An 18,796-nucleotide genomic window follows, 5' to 3' on the forward strand; every position below is an offset into this window, starting at 1 on the left:
TGAAGATCATATTGGCATTATTATTAATAATGGCAACCCCTACTTATGGATGGACCACTAAGTGTGTGTATGAGGCCACGCTTGGCACTCAAGAATGGTGAACGCAAAAAGACTATGAAACAGCACTAGCACAAAAGTATGCTGTAATTGAAGGATTCGTATGTAGCTAAATTACTGCAGTGCTTTTATATAATGTTATGCTGAAGATTTAAGAAAAAGGAAGGTAGTTATCAGGTTAATTAGAGTGCTACAAAGGAGACTTATATTGAAAAGTATAAAACAAAATAAGATTCTTCATAATAGCTAAGCCAAACATTAAAATCATTTCATTAGCAATATTAAACAATACATTCTAGCTAAAAGGCAATTTATATTTCAAAGTACCAATTAAACTAAATGTGATATATAAAAGTTGTGTTTGGAGAAAAAAATCAGTTTCATATAATTAACCTCAGACTAGCATCGCAATTAGTAAAGAAAATATGCAGATGTTACCAAATTTTGCAGTGTTGTTATGTGGGAGGTGAAATATGTGTTGTGCTTCTGCTTTAGAAAATGATTTTTGGTGTTAAATTATTTTGATGGAAGGCATGAATATAGTTAGAAAAGGAATTGAGTTTATATTGAAAGAGCCAAATAGGACTCAGAACTCTGAGACATTTTATTTTTAATTTATAAGGGATAACACTCAGTTTAAAAGTTACCATAGCCTTTTAAAAATTAACATTCCATAATGAAAGTAATCTCAAGTTATCTTTCCAAAGGGCTGGGTCAAGCAGAGAAATGAGAATAAATATTAGACACTGAAGATGTCCCAGCTCTGCGATCATAAGACCACCCACGAGGGCTGAGAGGAAAACAACTTCGAGTGCAAATGTTTCTCAAGCTGTGCTACCCTGCTTTGCCATGTTGCAAAATCATCTTTTGTTAATAGCATTTTATCCTTGAAAATCACCTTTACATGGCATAAATCAATGCATAAAGAAGCTTTCAGTTGTCATTTTCTGTTTCTTCTATGTGCTTTTCTATTTTTCTCTAAATCCCATCAACTTAAAATTTTCAGTGTCAAAGTAAACTTAATATTGTGATAATATGGTGGGCAGTGCAAAGTTATCACTGAGTATTAAATCAAATAACTTTAATAATGCTTGCAAACAGCTCAAACTCCAGTGTTCTAGTATTCAACCTACATACAGAAGCCTTGGTATTCTGGAAGCTTTTTTGCCTTCTCTTTGGTTAAAATAAGGACAATTATGAGAGTTACAGTGATTAAAATGGTGAGACTGATACTTCTGAAAGGATTTTAACCTTGAAAGTGACTTTATTAGACCATGCAGTCTGGGGATATATTTCTGAGTGTGTATATGGCCACGAGTGGGGCGGAGGGTGGTGCTTGGTGAGTTACTCTTCCTCTGCTTGTTATAAAGTTGGTTTATTCAGCATGGGAGAGAGGAGCATGGAGGATAAGGGTTGCAGCATATTTCACCACCAGGACAATGGTGGCTGGAGTGTCTTGTTTCCTTCTTGGTGGCGGGAGTGTCTGTTTCCTTCTCAGTGGCGGGAGTGTCTGTTTCCTTCTCGGCTCTCTGGGAGCAGTGAGCCCAGGGATGGGCAGAGCTGGGCTCCAGGACATACGTGAAGAGAACCTCATCCCAACCCAGCTGGGCACACTGCACTGGCAGCAGAGCAGGGCTGGGACTCAGGGCTCCTTGGTTCCTGATTGCTGTTCTCTAAGTCACTTCCTTGGGCTCTGTTAAGGTGTGAACAAAACCCTACCAAGTATTTTTATCCTATTGAAAAAACAAATATTTTTCCAAGCAACAAGAGTTTGCATTTTAAATAATATGCAAATCACAGTCAGTGGTTCTTAAAGAAGTTCTATTTAGAAGTAGTTTCTGTCCTCTTAATCTGACTTGATAGATGGCATCTGTTAAACATGCCAGGCACTGTGCTAAATGCATTTTGCATATTATCTGCATTTATGAAGGATTTATTGTAGAATCTATGACTCCTTTAAAATATCTGGGAAAAATTCTGATTGCTGAAATTTCAAGCTTGTGTCAAAGATACTGTGTGGTAATATTAAGAAATAATACTGTTAATCACTAGAACTCTACTGGTCATCTAGCACCTTGGTGACTCTCTTCCCCGCTCCTGGCTGGGGCGTGTGTGGGGGAGAGTGACCACGCCCCCAGTGCTCACACACCTGCCAGCTGTCTTCTTTTTTATTGCTTCCTCTAAACTTGGGTTAAGTTCCTCATAATCCCCTCTGCATCTTAAGTGGGAAAGGTAGAGAAAGTATACTTTTTTCTCCATCTATGATATATATACTTAAGATTTTTAAAGTTTGATATGGGGTTAACAGAAATTTAGGGAAACCCAGACACTTCAGAGCTATGAACCCACCCAACTTAAAGATTATGAATGTGAGAAGGGTACACAAACAATAAGATGAGAGACCTCAGGGCATCTTGAGGTCAATGTCAGGGGAGCAGGCCGGTGTCTCCTAGTAACTTCCGTCCATTTCCTTCTTTCTGTTATTTGTATGTGTATTGTTTGGGGAAGGGGTTGGAATTGGGCTTATTAGTTAACATTTTAAAAATGTATTTTAAACTCCAACATTTTATGCAAGGCTGTCAGCATTGGCATGATGCACCTCAGCTTGGGCTACGTGACTAGAAACTCATTCTTTCTGAAAGGCTTTAGAAAAGATTGTAGTAGGGGTTATATTTTTGTTTAATTATATTTTACCTCCGTGGAAAAATAATTTCCTTCCTTGTGGCATAGTTATTTGTTTGATGGTAAAGGGCAAAGAGAAAGAATAAATTAATTTAGACCTTAAATGTATACTTATAGTACCATTTTCTCTTTTGGAAGGTTAAGAAATTCTAACTTCTTTGTTAAATTTCTAGCTTGTGAAATCTTTGAGACACTGTTGCTGAGTTAGGCTTGGCTTGGGACATTGCTTGACCCCTGAGTAAGGATTCATGTGGTCATGACAACTCTTCTGCTGCTCTGTTAGCCAAATGGTCTCTGTGAGAGTCCTTTTAATTTAAGAAAAAGATCTGCCCAGATCTTCTTGACAATTAAGTTGTTCAAGTAACCAAAGAGATCTTTGTTTCTTCTTAATGTTTTCCCCCTTTAAAATCCCAGGGTTCCATAGGGGACCTGAAACTCCATAGAAGAAAACAGTAGTCATCACAGGTACTTAATGTCTCTTGTAAGGACCAAGAGAAGATCAGAAAATAGGCAGGGCACTAATGGAACAGGGAACTTAAGGGTTACAGGCAGGTCCTGCTCCTGTTCTGTTAGGAACAACATGCCCAAGGTCATTCAAGAAGCAGAGACAGATAGGGACCATGTGAGGCTGAGGAAAAAAAAAAAAAAGACAAACGTTTGCATTCTATTGGTTAAAAGACCCTTATCAGAAGTTTATGTTTGGAATTCGCCAATGAGCTAGACCCCAGCCCCTGTTGCTATGCTATGTGCAGCCCCCTAGCAAATAGGTTACCGCTACATCTGCTTCTGTATTATACGTGCTTGCTTAGCGTATAAAAAGATTTAGCTGTAAGCACTAGGTGCGATTCCCATCTGCAGCTCCTTGTGAGCACACTGTCTCCGGACACCCCGGGAATTTGCCCCTGCGCAGGTAAAACTGGCCAATAAAGTTACATCTATACTCCTGAAAGTCTCTGACGTTTGTTCTTGTACCCGGTGGATGTTACATCTCTTACCCCATGTTCCTCACATACTGTCCCAAGCCAATCGCCATGTGTTTGGGGGTTTTTTTGTGGGTTTTTTTTTTTTTTTGACAATTTCACATTTATTGCCGAATTTCTTGAACGTCCAAAGGGGAAAAACTGCACTACAGTATAAAATTAAGATATACCATAATTTATCCTCTGCCTTTTAGCATCAAATAGATACTTTTTCAAATAAGCAAGCTGTTTTTCAGAAGTGGCAGGTTTATAAATAAACAGGAAAACAACCCCCACTTCAATCTTTCTGAAAACTGAAGCAAGACCTTCAAAAAGTGTGTGTGAGTTTCTAGCATTCCAGCCCAAGCCAAGGCAACTGAACTGTCAACAGGGTCAGTCTTTTACCCTTTGATTACAAATTAAAAATGCATGTATAAACTGTAACAAGTGATGCAGCATGGATGAAGGCACAGGACATATTAGCACAAAAGGAGATTGATGTAATGACCCTAAATAATGAACGTTAATCTAAGTCAGATGGAGCAGAAGTCTAACTCTATTCTATCCGATAGTCATTAAGTGGGGCTTCTGTCACATTTCAACTGTCATAACACAGCCTAATCTTCTGGGGTCATTAAGTATTTAAATCCTTAGAAACAATTGCTATTTTAGAATCTCCCTGCATAACTCACTGAGTTGCATTTTCTTCTCAGTTCCTTCTAAACATTGATATACTACTAATTAAGACACTGGCCCTGGCAGGTTGGCTCAGTGGTAGAGCGTCGGCCTGACATGCAGAAGTCCCAGGTTCGAATCCCGGCCAGGGCACACAGGAGAAGCGCCCATCTGCTTCTCCACCCCTCCCCCTCTCCTTCCTCTCTGTCTCTCTCTTCCCCTCCCGCAGCCGAGGCTCCATTGGAGCAAAGATGGCCCAGGCGCTGGGGATGCTCCTTGGCCTCTGCCCCAGAGTGGCTCTGGTCGCAACAGAGCCACGCCCTGGAGGGGCAGAGCATCGCCCCCTGGTGGGCAGAGCGTCGCCCCCTGGTGGGCGTGCCGGGTGGATCCGGTTGGGCGCATGCGGGAGTCTGTCTGACTGTCTCTCCCCGTTTCCGGCTTCAGAAAAATACAGGAAAAAAAAAAAAAAGACACTAAACACATTTTCTGTTTTGCATTTTTAAAATATTTTACCAGGAAGCAGAAGAACAAAGGAGGAGAGCATGTCAATGATATGAGAAATGTAAAGAGTTTACTTTCTGTAGTAAAAATATTTCATGTAAAATCCATGAAAATAAATGAGTACTTTTGAATAGTGGGGTGATCAATTTTGTCATATACTGAAAGGGATGAAATATTTTAAAATTCGAACCTAAGCCTACCATACCTGTGTAATCATTGCTTAGATTTTCTCTCTGTCTTTATTTCAAACTTGGTAAACACAATATATAGCAAGGGGTGTTGAGCCTTGAGGAGTTTCTAAAACCACAAAAACCTCATGTATTACTCAACTTCTCAACCATGAAGAGTTGAGGGGAGGTCTTAATTTATAAAAGAGCCCTTGTCGGGGAACAGTCATTCGATGATATACATGTCGTTGAGAAGAGCTAGGTAAAATCAGGGTTATAGGGAGATCTAGTGAATAAAGGAGATAAAGGAAATAACTGGAAACCTGGATAGAACTTTTTGTATAAATCCTTGTGCTAGTTTAGAGAAGGCAGCAAAATAGCTTTATTCTCAATTATATTCCTTTTCATTCATATTAGAATATCATCACCTATCTTCTGGAAACTGAGGAAACATTTCAGTGCTTGCCTACATCTTTACTGAAGTTTAATATGAAGATTTAGCCATGGAAGATTTAGAATGGAAGTCCTAAATGTCTTTGACATTACCACCTACCTATCACTTACTTTCTGCAGCCTTGATGTTGTTTCTTTTAAGCAAGTTAAGAATCTGTCCACTTATTCTAACTTATCTTGCTCACTGGTCAGTATATTCAGTTTATGTTCTGAATATGTATTCAGAAACTGGCTGCAACCAACTCCATTGTATTGCCTCATCTACTACTAAATTCCTGTATCACAAATGTGGAATCCTATACTCAAGGATCCTGCAGGCATCTCTAAATCTGGCTGTCAAGATCTGGTCTTCCTGAATCTAGGGGTAAAATTATAAAGGGTCTGACTGGTGACTGTACAATGGATAGAGCACCAACCTGGGACAATGAGTCCCAGGTTCAAAAGCCCAAAGATCACCAGCTTGAGCATGGGGTTGCCAATTTGAGTACAAGGTCACCAGCTTGAACACAAGACAATTGATTTTTTAAAAATTATTTATTTATTTATTCATTTTAGAGAGGAGAGACAGTTAGAATGAGAGAGAGAGAAAGGGGGGAAGAGCAGGAAGCATCAACTCCCATATATGCCTTGACCAGGCAAGCCCAGGGTTTTGAACCGGTGACCTCAGTGTTCCAGGTCAACGCTTTATCCACTGCGCCACCACAGGTCAGGCAAGACAATTAATTTGATTCTAAGGTCACTGGCTTGAGCCCAACGGTCACTGGCTTGAAGCCCAAGGTTGCTGGCTTGAGCAAGGGGTCACTAACTTGGCTGGAGCTCCCCGGTCAAGACACATATGAGAAAGCAATCAATGAACACCTAAAGTGATGCAACTGCAGGTAGATGGTTCTTATCTGTCTCTCTTTCTCTCTCTCAAAAAAAAAAAAAAAATTAGCAAGGTTAATTCAGACGTGAAAGCTTAATTCTACTCATTTATCCATTTGTATCAACCAATTGTTTTAACATTTTTAATATGATAAATTTTAATACTATTGTAAAATATCCTGAACTTGGACAACTGATTACCAACTTACCAACTAGGGTAACTCAGTTATAAAAAAACAACACAAAACCTGGCAATTCTAAAACTAATAATTTTCAAACTGAGTATGATTTGGGTTATTTGTTTTCTCTATTAGCATGTTTCCCTGCCCCAACCCCTTTATTCTTTATAAAGCTCGAATGGTGAAATAATAAACATATTTTATAAAAAGCAAATATGTTTTATTTTACTTCAATATTTATCAATGCACTACACAATATTTAAAAATTGATAATTCTGATCTGTCATGCCAAATTTGTACCAATCTCTTATTTTGACTATTGGATAAGTCAGAGACAAAATTTTATAAAAGGTATGGGGTTTGCCAATTCAGTTTATATAATTTTCTCAAAAACACTTCCCCAAATATGAACATACACTTTTCCCATTAAAATGAAACTGGGAATGGCTTGGTTGCTGAGCAATGGAGCACCAGCCCCAGATGGGCAGAACATCGCCCCATAGAGGGCTTGCCCAGTTGATCCCAGCTGGGGTGTATGTGGGAGTCTGTTTCTCTGTCTCTTCTCCTCTCATTTAATAAAAATAAAATTAAAAAATTAAATAAAATGAAACTGGGCACAAATGTGCAACTCCTGGATTTTTAGAGTTAAACATGTTTCCTTACACTGGTCTAATCCCAACCACAGAAAATATCACAACATAAAGGGAATTGAACTCATTCTTTACTCTCAACAAATACTTACCAAGAGCCTCTGACTGACAGACACTTAATTAGGTATCAGGAGCACAGTGTGAGCATATAGGCAATGTTGCTGAGGAGCACATAGCTACCAGACTGGGAGAAGAAAGAGGATTGAGCAGATATAAAAATACTTTCTTTTGTCTTCAGTGAGTGACAAATACTATACTAACTAAATATACTCAGAAAAATTCAAAGTGCTGAGTTACATGATGATGAATAGTATAAGGACAACAATTAAGTCTCTATAGGGATTGTAGTCTGATCTAGAAATCTGATCTAGAAATACTCTGATACACCCAAATTTTGAAATTCTCTTTTCATCAGATAAAAGAAAACCATTAAAACAAACAAAAAAACAAACAGAACTCCCAGAAAAATAGGCTATAAAACACTTCTCACATTGTCCAATATCCATCTGTCTTCCATGGTTGCAATGTTCATATGCGTATTTGTTTTCTATTAAAGCTTACCTCACATTTTTTAATACAGGACAAACAATGAATATTAAAAATTATAGATAGACACAAAAAACAATGGAATTCAGACAGATTTTTTATTTATTTTTTTTATGTTTTAAAATATTTCCTTAAAGAATAAACTGAGGTTCATAGAGGCTCAGAGATTTTTTTCCAAGCTGTTTTTTGTTTCTTCCATCTGTAAGAATTGTGGTAGAAAAAAAAGCACTGTTTGAGCAGTTTTGGAGCAGTAAGCAAAAATAGAATTAACCTATTCTTTAAAACTATTACCTGAAACTTATATACTCTAACTGATCAGTCATCTCATTTATTTTAACTCCTAAATTAAAAAAATTAATTATTACTCATATTTCTAAATAGAGTTCTACTTCAGTAGAAAAATCAGTACTGCATTCTTTCAAATGGCTCTTCATTTTGTATTTGAAAAAAGGAGCTGATCTAGAATGCACGATCTAGAATGCATGTTTATCGATAAGTTATTATTAACAATAGCTTTCTCTTTCATTCTAGACTGGCATCTGCCACCAATATAAGCATATGCAGCTTCCTGACAAAAATTCCCCACAATCTCACGGTACAACCCACTGCCTGCCTCTCTACAGCATCTCCCACAGGGAAATACTGCTGCTTAGGAAATGGAATAACTCAGCTTTCAGTGCAGATTGCTTTTTGAATGACTAAAGATGCATGAATTCACTATTGAATAAGAGCTAGAATATTAAAAAATCTAGTGGTAAACATGCTACTTAAAGAAATATATATAAAGCAAACTGCAAAGAGGCATATGCTGCACATTAGAAAACATTAAATTAAGCACAACTAAATACAGAATATCAAATAGTAACATGCTGAAAGATTAAGTAAATAAAATCTCTAGGGCTGTGTGAAAAAAATTACAGCAACCACATGTCTTTGATTTTTCAAGACAGTCCTCATTTCAAAAAGCTGTTACCACAGTTAAATCATGTGTCTTTTGATTTTTCTTTAGAAAATTTTGTCACTGTAGAAAAAGCATATTATTGAAACTAAGGCGTCCCTGTAGTTAGGACACAGACAATGACTGGGAGATAACAAAAAAACGCCACCCTCAACATTTAACTTCCTCTTATCCTTTGGTCTCTATCTTATCACTAGCCTTTTATTTTCTAGGAGACTCTAATGTTATCATTTAACGCCTTTAACTAATTCCTGTCTCTCAAGTCTGGCTACTTCTATCTTACTCCTAAAGCCATGACCTAGATCTTCTCCGCATACTCCGTCTCTGGCTTCTCTCTGCCTCCTTACTTTAATGGACCTTGGTATTGTCCAAGGAACTGTGTTCGCAGTGGCCCTCTTGGCCTACGGATCTCCGTCCTCTCTCGTCTAACCCATCTCAGGGTCTCTAGAAAAGTGGGCTCAGGGTCCTCCTTTCCCTTTATGTCCCCTTTCCTGGCATTATCCAGAAATATTAAAAAGTGCCTATTTTTTTTCCACATTTTTCTCCTGGCAGGTAGGAAAAAAACATTGCTACTTGGTAAGCTTTCTCTCTGGAGAAAGGCAGAATTTAGTGGCAGCAAAATACAATAAAAATAGCCCATGACACGAAAGATCTATTGTAGAAGGAGTAGTTAGATAAGGTAGGAGAGAAAGTTGTGGTCAGATGGAATTCTTCAATGACTAATTTGGGAGGTAGGGGAGTCTCAATTGACAGAAAAGTCATGAAAAATGAGAAAGGTTACTGTTATTGGATGAAATATTGGATGAAAATGGCACAGGAGTTAGCTCAGATAGTAAGAGGGAGAAAAAATAAGACTCAGTAAGAATATAGGAAGATTTTTAGATATGTAGTCAAGAATTGGGAGACACTCCCATCTGATGTCTCCTACTTGATTTTTCAAGGAGGGATCCTCTTGGAGAAAAGAGAAACATGGGTCATTTGGAGATATGAAGACAGGATACAAGACAACACTTGAAATAATCATTCTGAAGACTGTTCTAGTGGTTGATCAGCGATATGGAAAGTGTGTTCTGAAATACACAAAGCACAGCTGAAATAAGTGATCATTACATTCTATGAAGTTCACCTGATTACTTTTCTGAGTCAGTATTCTATACTTTAGTAACATCAGAATCACTGGGTGGGCTTGTCACACAGATTGCCAGGAGCCACTACCTCAGAATGAGGAAGTCTGGACACTGGCCCAAGGATTTGCATGTCCAGCCCATTTCCAGTGCTGCTGCTGCTCCTGGTTCTGAGACCATACTTTGAGAAACATTGCTCTAAGTCCTTTTCCATTCTAATAATTCCAACTCCAAAATCCCTAAATGTGGTATATTTCACTTAAAAATATATGTTTTAAAAGCAATCTGGACTGAACTCTCCTGGTTCTCTGAATTCTCATAGCAGGTTTTCTAAAACGCACAATAAACCTAACCGTTCATCATTATTCACAATGGATTCCAACATAATCCTCTTTTCTCACTAGGCATTTCCTTCATGTTTCACACAATTCTTACACACCTCCACCACTATTCCTATCAAAGGGAACGTTCTCTATACCTCTTTACAGGAATCTAAATCAGCGATTTTTAACTGGTTAAAATTTTTTTCAAACACGTAGTACCTGACTATTTATTCAGAGTCACTGACCTCTGTTCCCTTAGATTGTAAAAAAAAAAAAAAAAATGACAACAGTAGCTGTAATACCAGTACTGAAGCCAGGCAGGTTCACTTTGGATTCGGGCAGAGGGTAGAAAAACTGTGGAGCTGGAAAGGGTTGGGCGGACAAACACACGGCCAAGAAACCACCTCTCAGGCAAAAAAGAGCAAGCAAAATGGCCCCTCACAGTGCTGGGCATACAATCCACCATCGCAGTCCCCTTGAGCACGAGCCCCCCAGAGCCTTATATAGGCTACACACACGTGGCGCTGCCATGTGCTCATGCACTAATTAGGCAAAGGGCTTTGAGCCTGTAAACCAGCAAGCAAGCCTAGCACAGCTGCCCCACAATAGCCATCTGGTATAAATGAAAAAAAATTATACTGAATTTTTTGTGTCAAATCAGCAAAATATATATATATATAGTTTTGGTGTGCTGCAGAATTTTAGTAATTAGTTTATGTGTGTTATCAGATGAAAAGGGTTGAAATCTGCTGATCTAAATATCACCCATGGCTCAAAGAACTTCTCTTTTATGAAGATTCCTGGGTTCTGGTCCAAAGTGCTATTTTCCTTATTGAAATACTATTGAGCCTAGAGTCTTTACCACCTAATTTTGCTTTTTACTATTTTTTAACAATTCTCATTTATCTACATAAACCAATAAGCTAATTGATGAACACTAAGGCATTTATACATTTTACACTTCCTGCAAAGCAAAATAGTACAAAATAGTACTACAGACTCTACAGGCACTCAGTGGATCTTGTTCATTGTATAAGATTCTCACTTATATATATACAAGAGATTTTATATAAAATGAATTTCAGATTATCGTAAATTATATATCTTTATTTATTTCTACATATAAATCACAAATGTGATCTTCTACAGAGTACAAAATAAATTTTTAAAGGCCTTGCACACATCTCCAAACCAGTATGTACAAAAGTACAAGAATGCTAGGTAAACAGACAATGCTTCCTACTTATTTATCCTCTACCCAATGACGCCTCACCATGTATTGTGATTATTATATTCTTTGTTAAACAGAAAAGAATATAGTGAGTTTTCTTCATAGAAATACAGGCAAATGATTTTTCTTAGTTTGGCTAACTTGGATTGAAGAATGTAAAATACCATTAGAGGTTTCCATTGAGTGAAAATTTTATGTCTATATAATTTGTTTAATTTCAATATTCAAACTAAAGTCAGAATCAGAGTTGTTTCTTACCTTAGTTCTATGCTTTTCCTTCTGCTATAGATATCGATATCTAATGATATGGATCTTTTAACGTCTTCTTTGATATTGCTCAAAATAATGATTGGCTTTATATATTATCATTATAACTATTTCCTACCTTGCTTTATTATTATAAATATCAGGCCTACAAGATTCCTAAAACATCTAGCCCATAAAAATATTGTTCTGGTTAAATTGTAAACTAAATATATGTTATTAGGTTCTAGCAAAATACTAAATAGTCAACCAACAATTGCCAAATATAGGGAAGAGAGAAAATGGAAATTAAACCCGTGTTTATTCTTGATATATGCCAACTAATATAAGATTTGTCCCATGACTTATTGTGGGGAATGGAAACAACAAAATTATAAAGGTATGGTTTCTTTTATTTTGTATCTTTGGAGGCTTAGCTTAAAACAGCCTAATAGTAACAAAAGACCAGATTCCTATGGGATTTTCTTCTTTGTTTTTCAAAAAACTAAGGTGTCAGAAAAATAATGTATGGCTTTGGTCCAAGCTATTATGTGGTTCTTCCAAGTTCTCCAGTTTCTCAGTCACACAACTCTTACTATTCCCAACTAGCTTGGCTTTGCTATTGGGTCATACTAAGTCCTAATAAATAATCTTCATAGGAAAGACAGATTAATTAGAGATCTTGCAGAGAAAATCTCTACAAAAAGAATGCCCTTGATATCAAGTTTGATATATCATAGAACCAAACCTATGTAAAAAAATACCAGCATGTTTCCATTTTTCTCCCAAATAAAGAAATAACTCAAGAGAATAGCTACTGTTAATAAATGGAAACACATTGATAGGATGAAAAGAGAAAGTCTTTCTATACAAAGAAGTTGCCTTCATTAATTGCAAATCTTCTTCCTCATTTACTTGACATTTTTACAACAAAGCTCCATACCTTTGAAAAATAATGGAAACTTTCAGGAATAGTTTTCATTCCACATATAATTACTATCCTTTTCATAATAGTGTTTTACCAAAACCATATGAGGTGAAATTCCTTTAGGTTTCGTGAAAGGGTTGGACAAGTTTCTAAAGAAGTCTATTTTAATGTTACTGGAAAAGGGGCACAAACACACAAAACAAGTGACCACGTACCAACTGCTGTCATGTAATCCCAGCGCTCAATGAGGCACATGTTGAAGGTGAGGTGATCAGATGTTTTCCCTTGGCCAATGAGAGAAATCTTCCTCTCCAAATTCTGGCAAACAGATGAAGTCCAGCCAGCAAGAAACCAAAATACTACTAGGAGTATGACGGCCAGCATCCTCATAACCCGTCCACCAGTCATATACGGAATCCGTTGGGCTGTTCGTGAAAGGAACACTTTCAAAACCCTGGAAAAGCAAGACATCATTATGTTAAGGGAAACCTAAAAGTCAGTCAAATTGTGAAATATCATATTTTTCTAGGTGAAGTTTAAACCTACCAAAATCTATGTATGCAGAGTTTTAAAAGGAAGAAAAAACAGAAAGAGTAGGGCTTTTATTTTTACTTAGTCTCATTGTTTTATCTTCCAATGGCAGAAAAAAATACCCTACATTAGAGATTAAATAAATTTGCATAGAATAGAATTCTTTTGAAAATGTAGGAGGACGTCATAGAAATGGCGCAGTGAGGACATGGACTGACAAATCTCCCCAAAATTTCAACAAGTTCAACAACCAGAGACAGAAAAACCTATCCTTGGGAGCATCCGAGAGTTTCACACCCTGAAGGCAAAGGTACGATCGAGCAAAAAATTGGCTAAATATATGATCAACCCTGAGGGAAATAAGTCGGACAAAGAAACTCTCTGCCTTCCTCAAACCTGAGCAAAGGCTGCTTTCACTTGGAACTGAGAGTCGGGAGGACCTAGGGGTGTGAAGGTAGCTAGGCTGTGGCCCCGACATTAGTTCAAGCTGAGGAAAGAGTGTGCCTATGCGAGCAAACGCGAGCAAACGCCAGTGCGCCACACACCGAGTATCCCAGCCTCCGGCCTGTGCCGAAAGCGACCACCCAAGCCCCGGGCTGCGGGCAGCCCAGCCTCCCGCGCCCAGCTGCCATCAGCCCAGCAACCACCTGCGTGTGAGTAATCCCCGGCGCCACAAGCAGCAGCTGCCAGTTGCGCACGGGGAGTGCGCCAAAGAAAACTTCCCTACACCCGAACTTCTCTAGGTGGGAGGGGCACCTCACCCAGCCATTCAAGCTAACAATCAAGTGTTGGGGGAGGGGCGTGCGCAGCTTGCAGTTTGTTCTTGAGAAATTCCACGGATCTAATCCCTGAAATTAGCCTAACCCACAGGCTGCTCACCTCCCAACTGACCTACGTGGCTATAATTGACAAGATCTCTCTCAGTTCAGCTACCCAAGACAAGAGGAGTGATATTTTTTAGTGCCTCTTGCTAAAGGGGTGGGGGCAACTTCTTCTTCTTTTTTTTTTTTTTTGTATTTTTCTGAAGCTGGAAACGGGGAGAGACAGTCAGACAGACTCCCGCATGCGCCCGACCAGGATCCACCTGGCATGCCCACCAGGGGGCGACGCTCTGCCCACAAGGGGGCGATGCTCTTCCCCTCCGGGGCATCACTCTGTTGCGACCAGAGCGACTCTAGCGCCTGGGGCAGAGGCCAAGGAGCCATCCCCAGTGCCCGGGCCATCTTTGCTCCAATGGAGCCTCGGCTGCGGAAGGGGAAGAGAGAGACAGAGAGGAAGGAGAGGGGGAGGGGTGGAGAAGCAGATGGGCACTTCTCCTGTGTGCCCTGGCCGGGAATCGAACCCGGGACTTCTGCACACCAGACCAATGTTCTACCACTGAGCCAACCGGCCAGGGTGGGGGCAACTTCTGATTGGCAGAGCTTTCATACTCTGGGACATATGCTAAAAAGAGGGACTTGGCAGATGTTAAGACCTCCTGTACTGCAGGCAGCGACTAGGGCATCTTCCCAGTCAAAACAGCCTACAAAATGCGGAAAGCCTGGGGACAGTGGTCCCACAGAGTGCTGGGTGTGCTAAACAGGCCTAGAAGCTCAGAGAACGTCACCTTGAGAGCAATTGGCTCCCATCCCTGCCTGATTACGCTGGCTGCTCTGACTGCCAGAGCCTTACCCAGAGCCCTGCATTGAGTGGGGATAGAGTGGGGATTTGCCAGCTCTCTAAACCTCTTACTCCCCAGGCAGAGGCAGCGGCAGCCTCATAGCTGGATCATCAGGCTGCTAATTCAGGAAGGAGAGACTAGGAGAGAGGCTTCGGGAAAGCGGACTCTTTCATTGTTGGAGCCTGCAAACGCTAACAAGCCTTGACTACCAACGAGACTGAAGCCAAATATATGACATTGCCGTAGAGTCTCATCAACTGCAAATCCGTACCTAAGCGTGCCACAGGGGCAGAGCCTGGGGTACAGAGTCACTGACTAGGAAGAGGGAGAGGAAAGGAAAGGGAAGAAAAAGTTAACCTCTCAAATTCAAAAAAAATCCACAGACTTTATAATTTGTTCCACTACTTCTTTTGTTTGTTTGTTTCTTTCATCCTCTTGCCTTTATTAGTATTATTTCTATTTCCTCCACCTAGGTCCTTTTATTCTCTGCCCATCTTACTCTTTCCTTTTCTTGAACTACACTACCCATAAGTGTTTCATTTTATTTCTTTTCTTCTTCCTTACTCTCCATGAGGGTTACACTCCAAAACCCTTAACTCTTTCTCTCTCTCTCTTTTTTTATCTTCCTTTCCTTTTCCACTTATTATTGTTTCTCCCTTTCTATTAGTTTCTTCTTTTCTCCTTTTAATTTTCCTTTCATTCAATCCTCAATCACAAACAAATTATTTAATTTGGGACTCAAGTTTTTTTGTGGAATTTTGGGTGCATTTCACTTCGCTTTTTAACTCATTAGCATTCCTCCCAACCCAGGATCTCCATTCTATTCAGTCATTGCTCCACTTAATACAATAGTTTGTTTTTCCCCCCCTTTTTCTATTTTCTCTCTTATCCTTCTCATTATATCTCTTAGTCAACTATTACTTACAAGCAAATCATTTTATACTTGACCCAAATTTTTTCCTTTTTTGCATTTTCTGGGACCCTACTTCCTTTTTTTCCCCTTGAAGAGTTCCCCCCAACTCAGGTCCTTTGTTATACGCAGTTTTTATTTCATTTAGCATAATATAATTCACAGTTTATCACGATATTTTCCTAAGGAGGAGGAAAGAGGAGGGGAAGAGAAGAAAGAAAAGGGGAGGGAAATAATAAATTATTATTGGGTTTTTTCCACATTTTTTTTATTTTTTATTTTTTATTTTTTTTCTACTTTTTATTCTTTATTAATTTCATTAATGCTATCAACAAGACTACCCTCAGATGCCATTAGGAAAAAGGAAATCAAATATCATGGAAACAAAAGAAAGAGAATTAACACAGATAGATGTGGAAAAATCTATGGAGAAAAAATTTAATTTATTGGAAATCTTGGAGCTAAATGACAGAGAATTTAAAATAGAAATCCTAAAAATACTCAAAGATATACAAGAAAACACAGAAAGGCAATTTAGGGAGCTCAGAAAACAACTCAATGAATACAAAGAATATATTAGCAAGGAAATTGAAACTATAAAAACAAATCAAACAGAGATGAAAAACTCAATTCATGAACTGAAAAACGAGGTAACAAGCTTAGCTAATAGAACAGGCCAGACAGAAGGTAGGATTAGTGACATAGAAGACAAGCAACTTGAGGAACAACAGAGAGAAGAAGAGAGAGACTCAAAAATTAAAAAAAATGAGAAAGCCCTACAGGAATTGTCTGACTCCATCAAAAAGAATAACATAAGAATAATAGGTATATCAGAGGGAGAAGAGAGAGAAAATTGAATGGAGAATTTATTCAAACAAATAATAGACGAGAACTTCACAAGCCTGTGGAAAGAACTAAAGCCTCAAATTCAAGAAGCAAACAGAACACCGAGTTTTCTTAACCACAACAAACCTACTCCAAGGCACATCATAATGAAAATGGCACAAACCAACGAAAAAGAAAACATTCTCAAGGCAGCCAGGGAAAAGAAGAATACAACATGTAAAGGAAGGCCTATTAGATTAACATCAGGTTTTTCAGCAGAAACTCTACAAGCTAGAAGAGAGTGGACCCCAATATTTAAAGTCCTGAAAAAGAGAAACTTTCAGCCAAGAATACTATACCCATCAATGTTATCCTTCAAGTGCGAAGGAGAAATAAAAACATTCACAAATACAGAAAAGATGAGGGAATTTATCATCAGAAAACCCCCACTCCAGGAAATACTAAACGGGGTTTTCCAACCAGATCCAAAGAACAAAACAAAACAAAACCACAAGTAAAAGCTCCACCAAGAACACAATAAAACCGAATTTAAACTGTGACAACAAAAGCAAAAAAAAAGGGGAGAGGACAGAGATTAACAGTAGCAAAAGACGATGAAGTGCAGAAACACTCACAAGATAGGGTACTACAATGAATATGGTAGGTACTCTTTTTATTACTTAATGGTAACCACCCTTGAAAAATCCACCACAAAAGCACATGACTTAAAAAAGGTAGCAACAGAGGAAAGAAGTATGGAATACAAACAAACAAAAACAAATGATAGAAAAAAAAAAGAGAAGAATAAAACAAGATACAAAACTAACAGAAAGCAATTTATAAAATGGCAATAGGGAATCCACAAGTGTCAATAATTACACTAAATGTAAATGGATTAAACTCACCAATAAAAAGACACAGAGTAGCAAAATGGATTAAAAAAGAAAATCCAACTGTATGCTGCCTACAAGAAACACATCTAAGCAACAAGGATAAAAACAAATTCAAAGTGAAAGGCTGGAAAACAATACTGCAAGCAAATAACATCCAAAAAAAAATCAGGCGTAGCAATACTCATATATAATAATGCTGACAGCAAGACAGCAAAAGTACTCAGAGACAAAAATGGTCATTTCGTAATGATTAAGGGGATGCTGAATCAAAAAGACATAACAATCCTTAATATATATGCACCAAACCAAGGAGCACCAAAATATATAAGACAGCTACTGACTGGCCTAAAAATAAAAACCGACAAAAATACACTCATACTTGGAGACCTCAATACACCGCTGACGGCTCTAGATTGGTCATCCGAACAGAAAATCAATAAAGATATAGTGGCCTTAAACAAAACACTAGAGAACCTGGGTATGATAGACATCTACAGGACACTTCATTCCAAAGAAACAGAGTATACATTTTTCTCTAGTGTACATGGAACATTCTCAAGAATTGACCATATGTTGGGCCATAAAATAACATTAGCAAATTCAGAAAAATTGAAATTGTACCAAGCATATTTTCTGATCAGAAAGCCTTGAAACTAGAATTCAACTGCAAAAAAGAAAAAAAAAACCCACAAAAATGTGGAAACTAAACAACATACTTTTAAAAAATGAATGGGTCAAAGAAGAAATAAGTGCAGAGATCAAAAAATATATACAGGCAAATGAAAATGACAATACGACAGATCAGAATCCATGGGATGCAGCAAAAGCAGTGATAAGAGGGAAGTTCATATCACTTCAGGCCTATATGAACAAACAAGAGAGAGCCCAAGTGAACCACTTAACTTCACACCTTAAGGAACTAGAAAAAGAAGAACAAAGACAACCCAAAACCAGCCGAAGAAAGGAGATAATAAAAATCAGAGCAGAAATAAATGAAATAGAGAACAGTAAAACTATAGAAAAAATTAATAGAACAAAGAGCTGGTTCTTTGAAAAGATCAACAAAATTGACAAACCCCTGGCAAGACTTACCAAGGAAAAAAGAGAAAGAACTCATATAAACAAAATCCAAAATGAAAGAGGAGAAATCACCACAGACATTGTAGATATACAAAGAATTATTGTAGATTAATATGAAAAACTTTATGCCACTAAATTGAACAACCTAAAAGAAATGGATAAATTCCTAGAACAATACAACCTTCCTAGACTAAGTCATGAAGAAGCAGAAAGCCTAAACAGACCTATTAGTAGAGAAGAAATAGAAAAAACCATTAAAAACCTCCCCAAAAATAAAAGTCCAGGCCCAGACGGCTATACTAGTGAATTCTATCAAACATTCAAAGAAGACTTGGTCCCTATTCTACTGAAAGTCTT

At 38.1% G+C, this 18,796-nt stretch overlaps 1 protein-coding gene across 1 annotated transcript in view; it reads right to left on the reverse strand.

Annotated features, from left to right (window-relative positions):
* Positions 1-18,796, reverse strand: part of GPR158 (G protein-coupled receptor 158) — a 509,338-nt gene that overhangs the window by 24,929 nt on the left and 465,613 nt on the right. The window contains exon 7 of the mRNA XM_066385278.1: positions 12,756-12,994. Within this exon, the coding sequence (XP_066241375.1) occupies positions 12,756-12,994 (239 nt within the window). The remainder of the gene's footprint in view (positions 1-12,755; positions 12,995-18,796) is intronic.

This window comes from Saccopteryx leptura, chromosome 5, assembly GCF_036850995.1.
Source record: "Saccopteryx leptura isolate mSacLep1 chromosome 5, mSacLep1_pri_phased_curated, whole genome shotgun sequence".
NCBI lineage: Eukaryota > Metazoa > Chordata > Mammalia > Chiroptera > Emballonuridae > Saccopteryx > Saccopteryx leptura.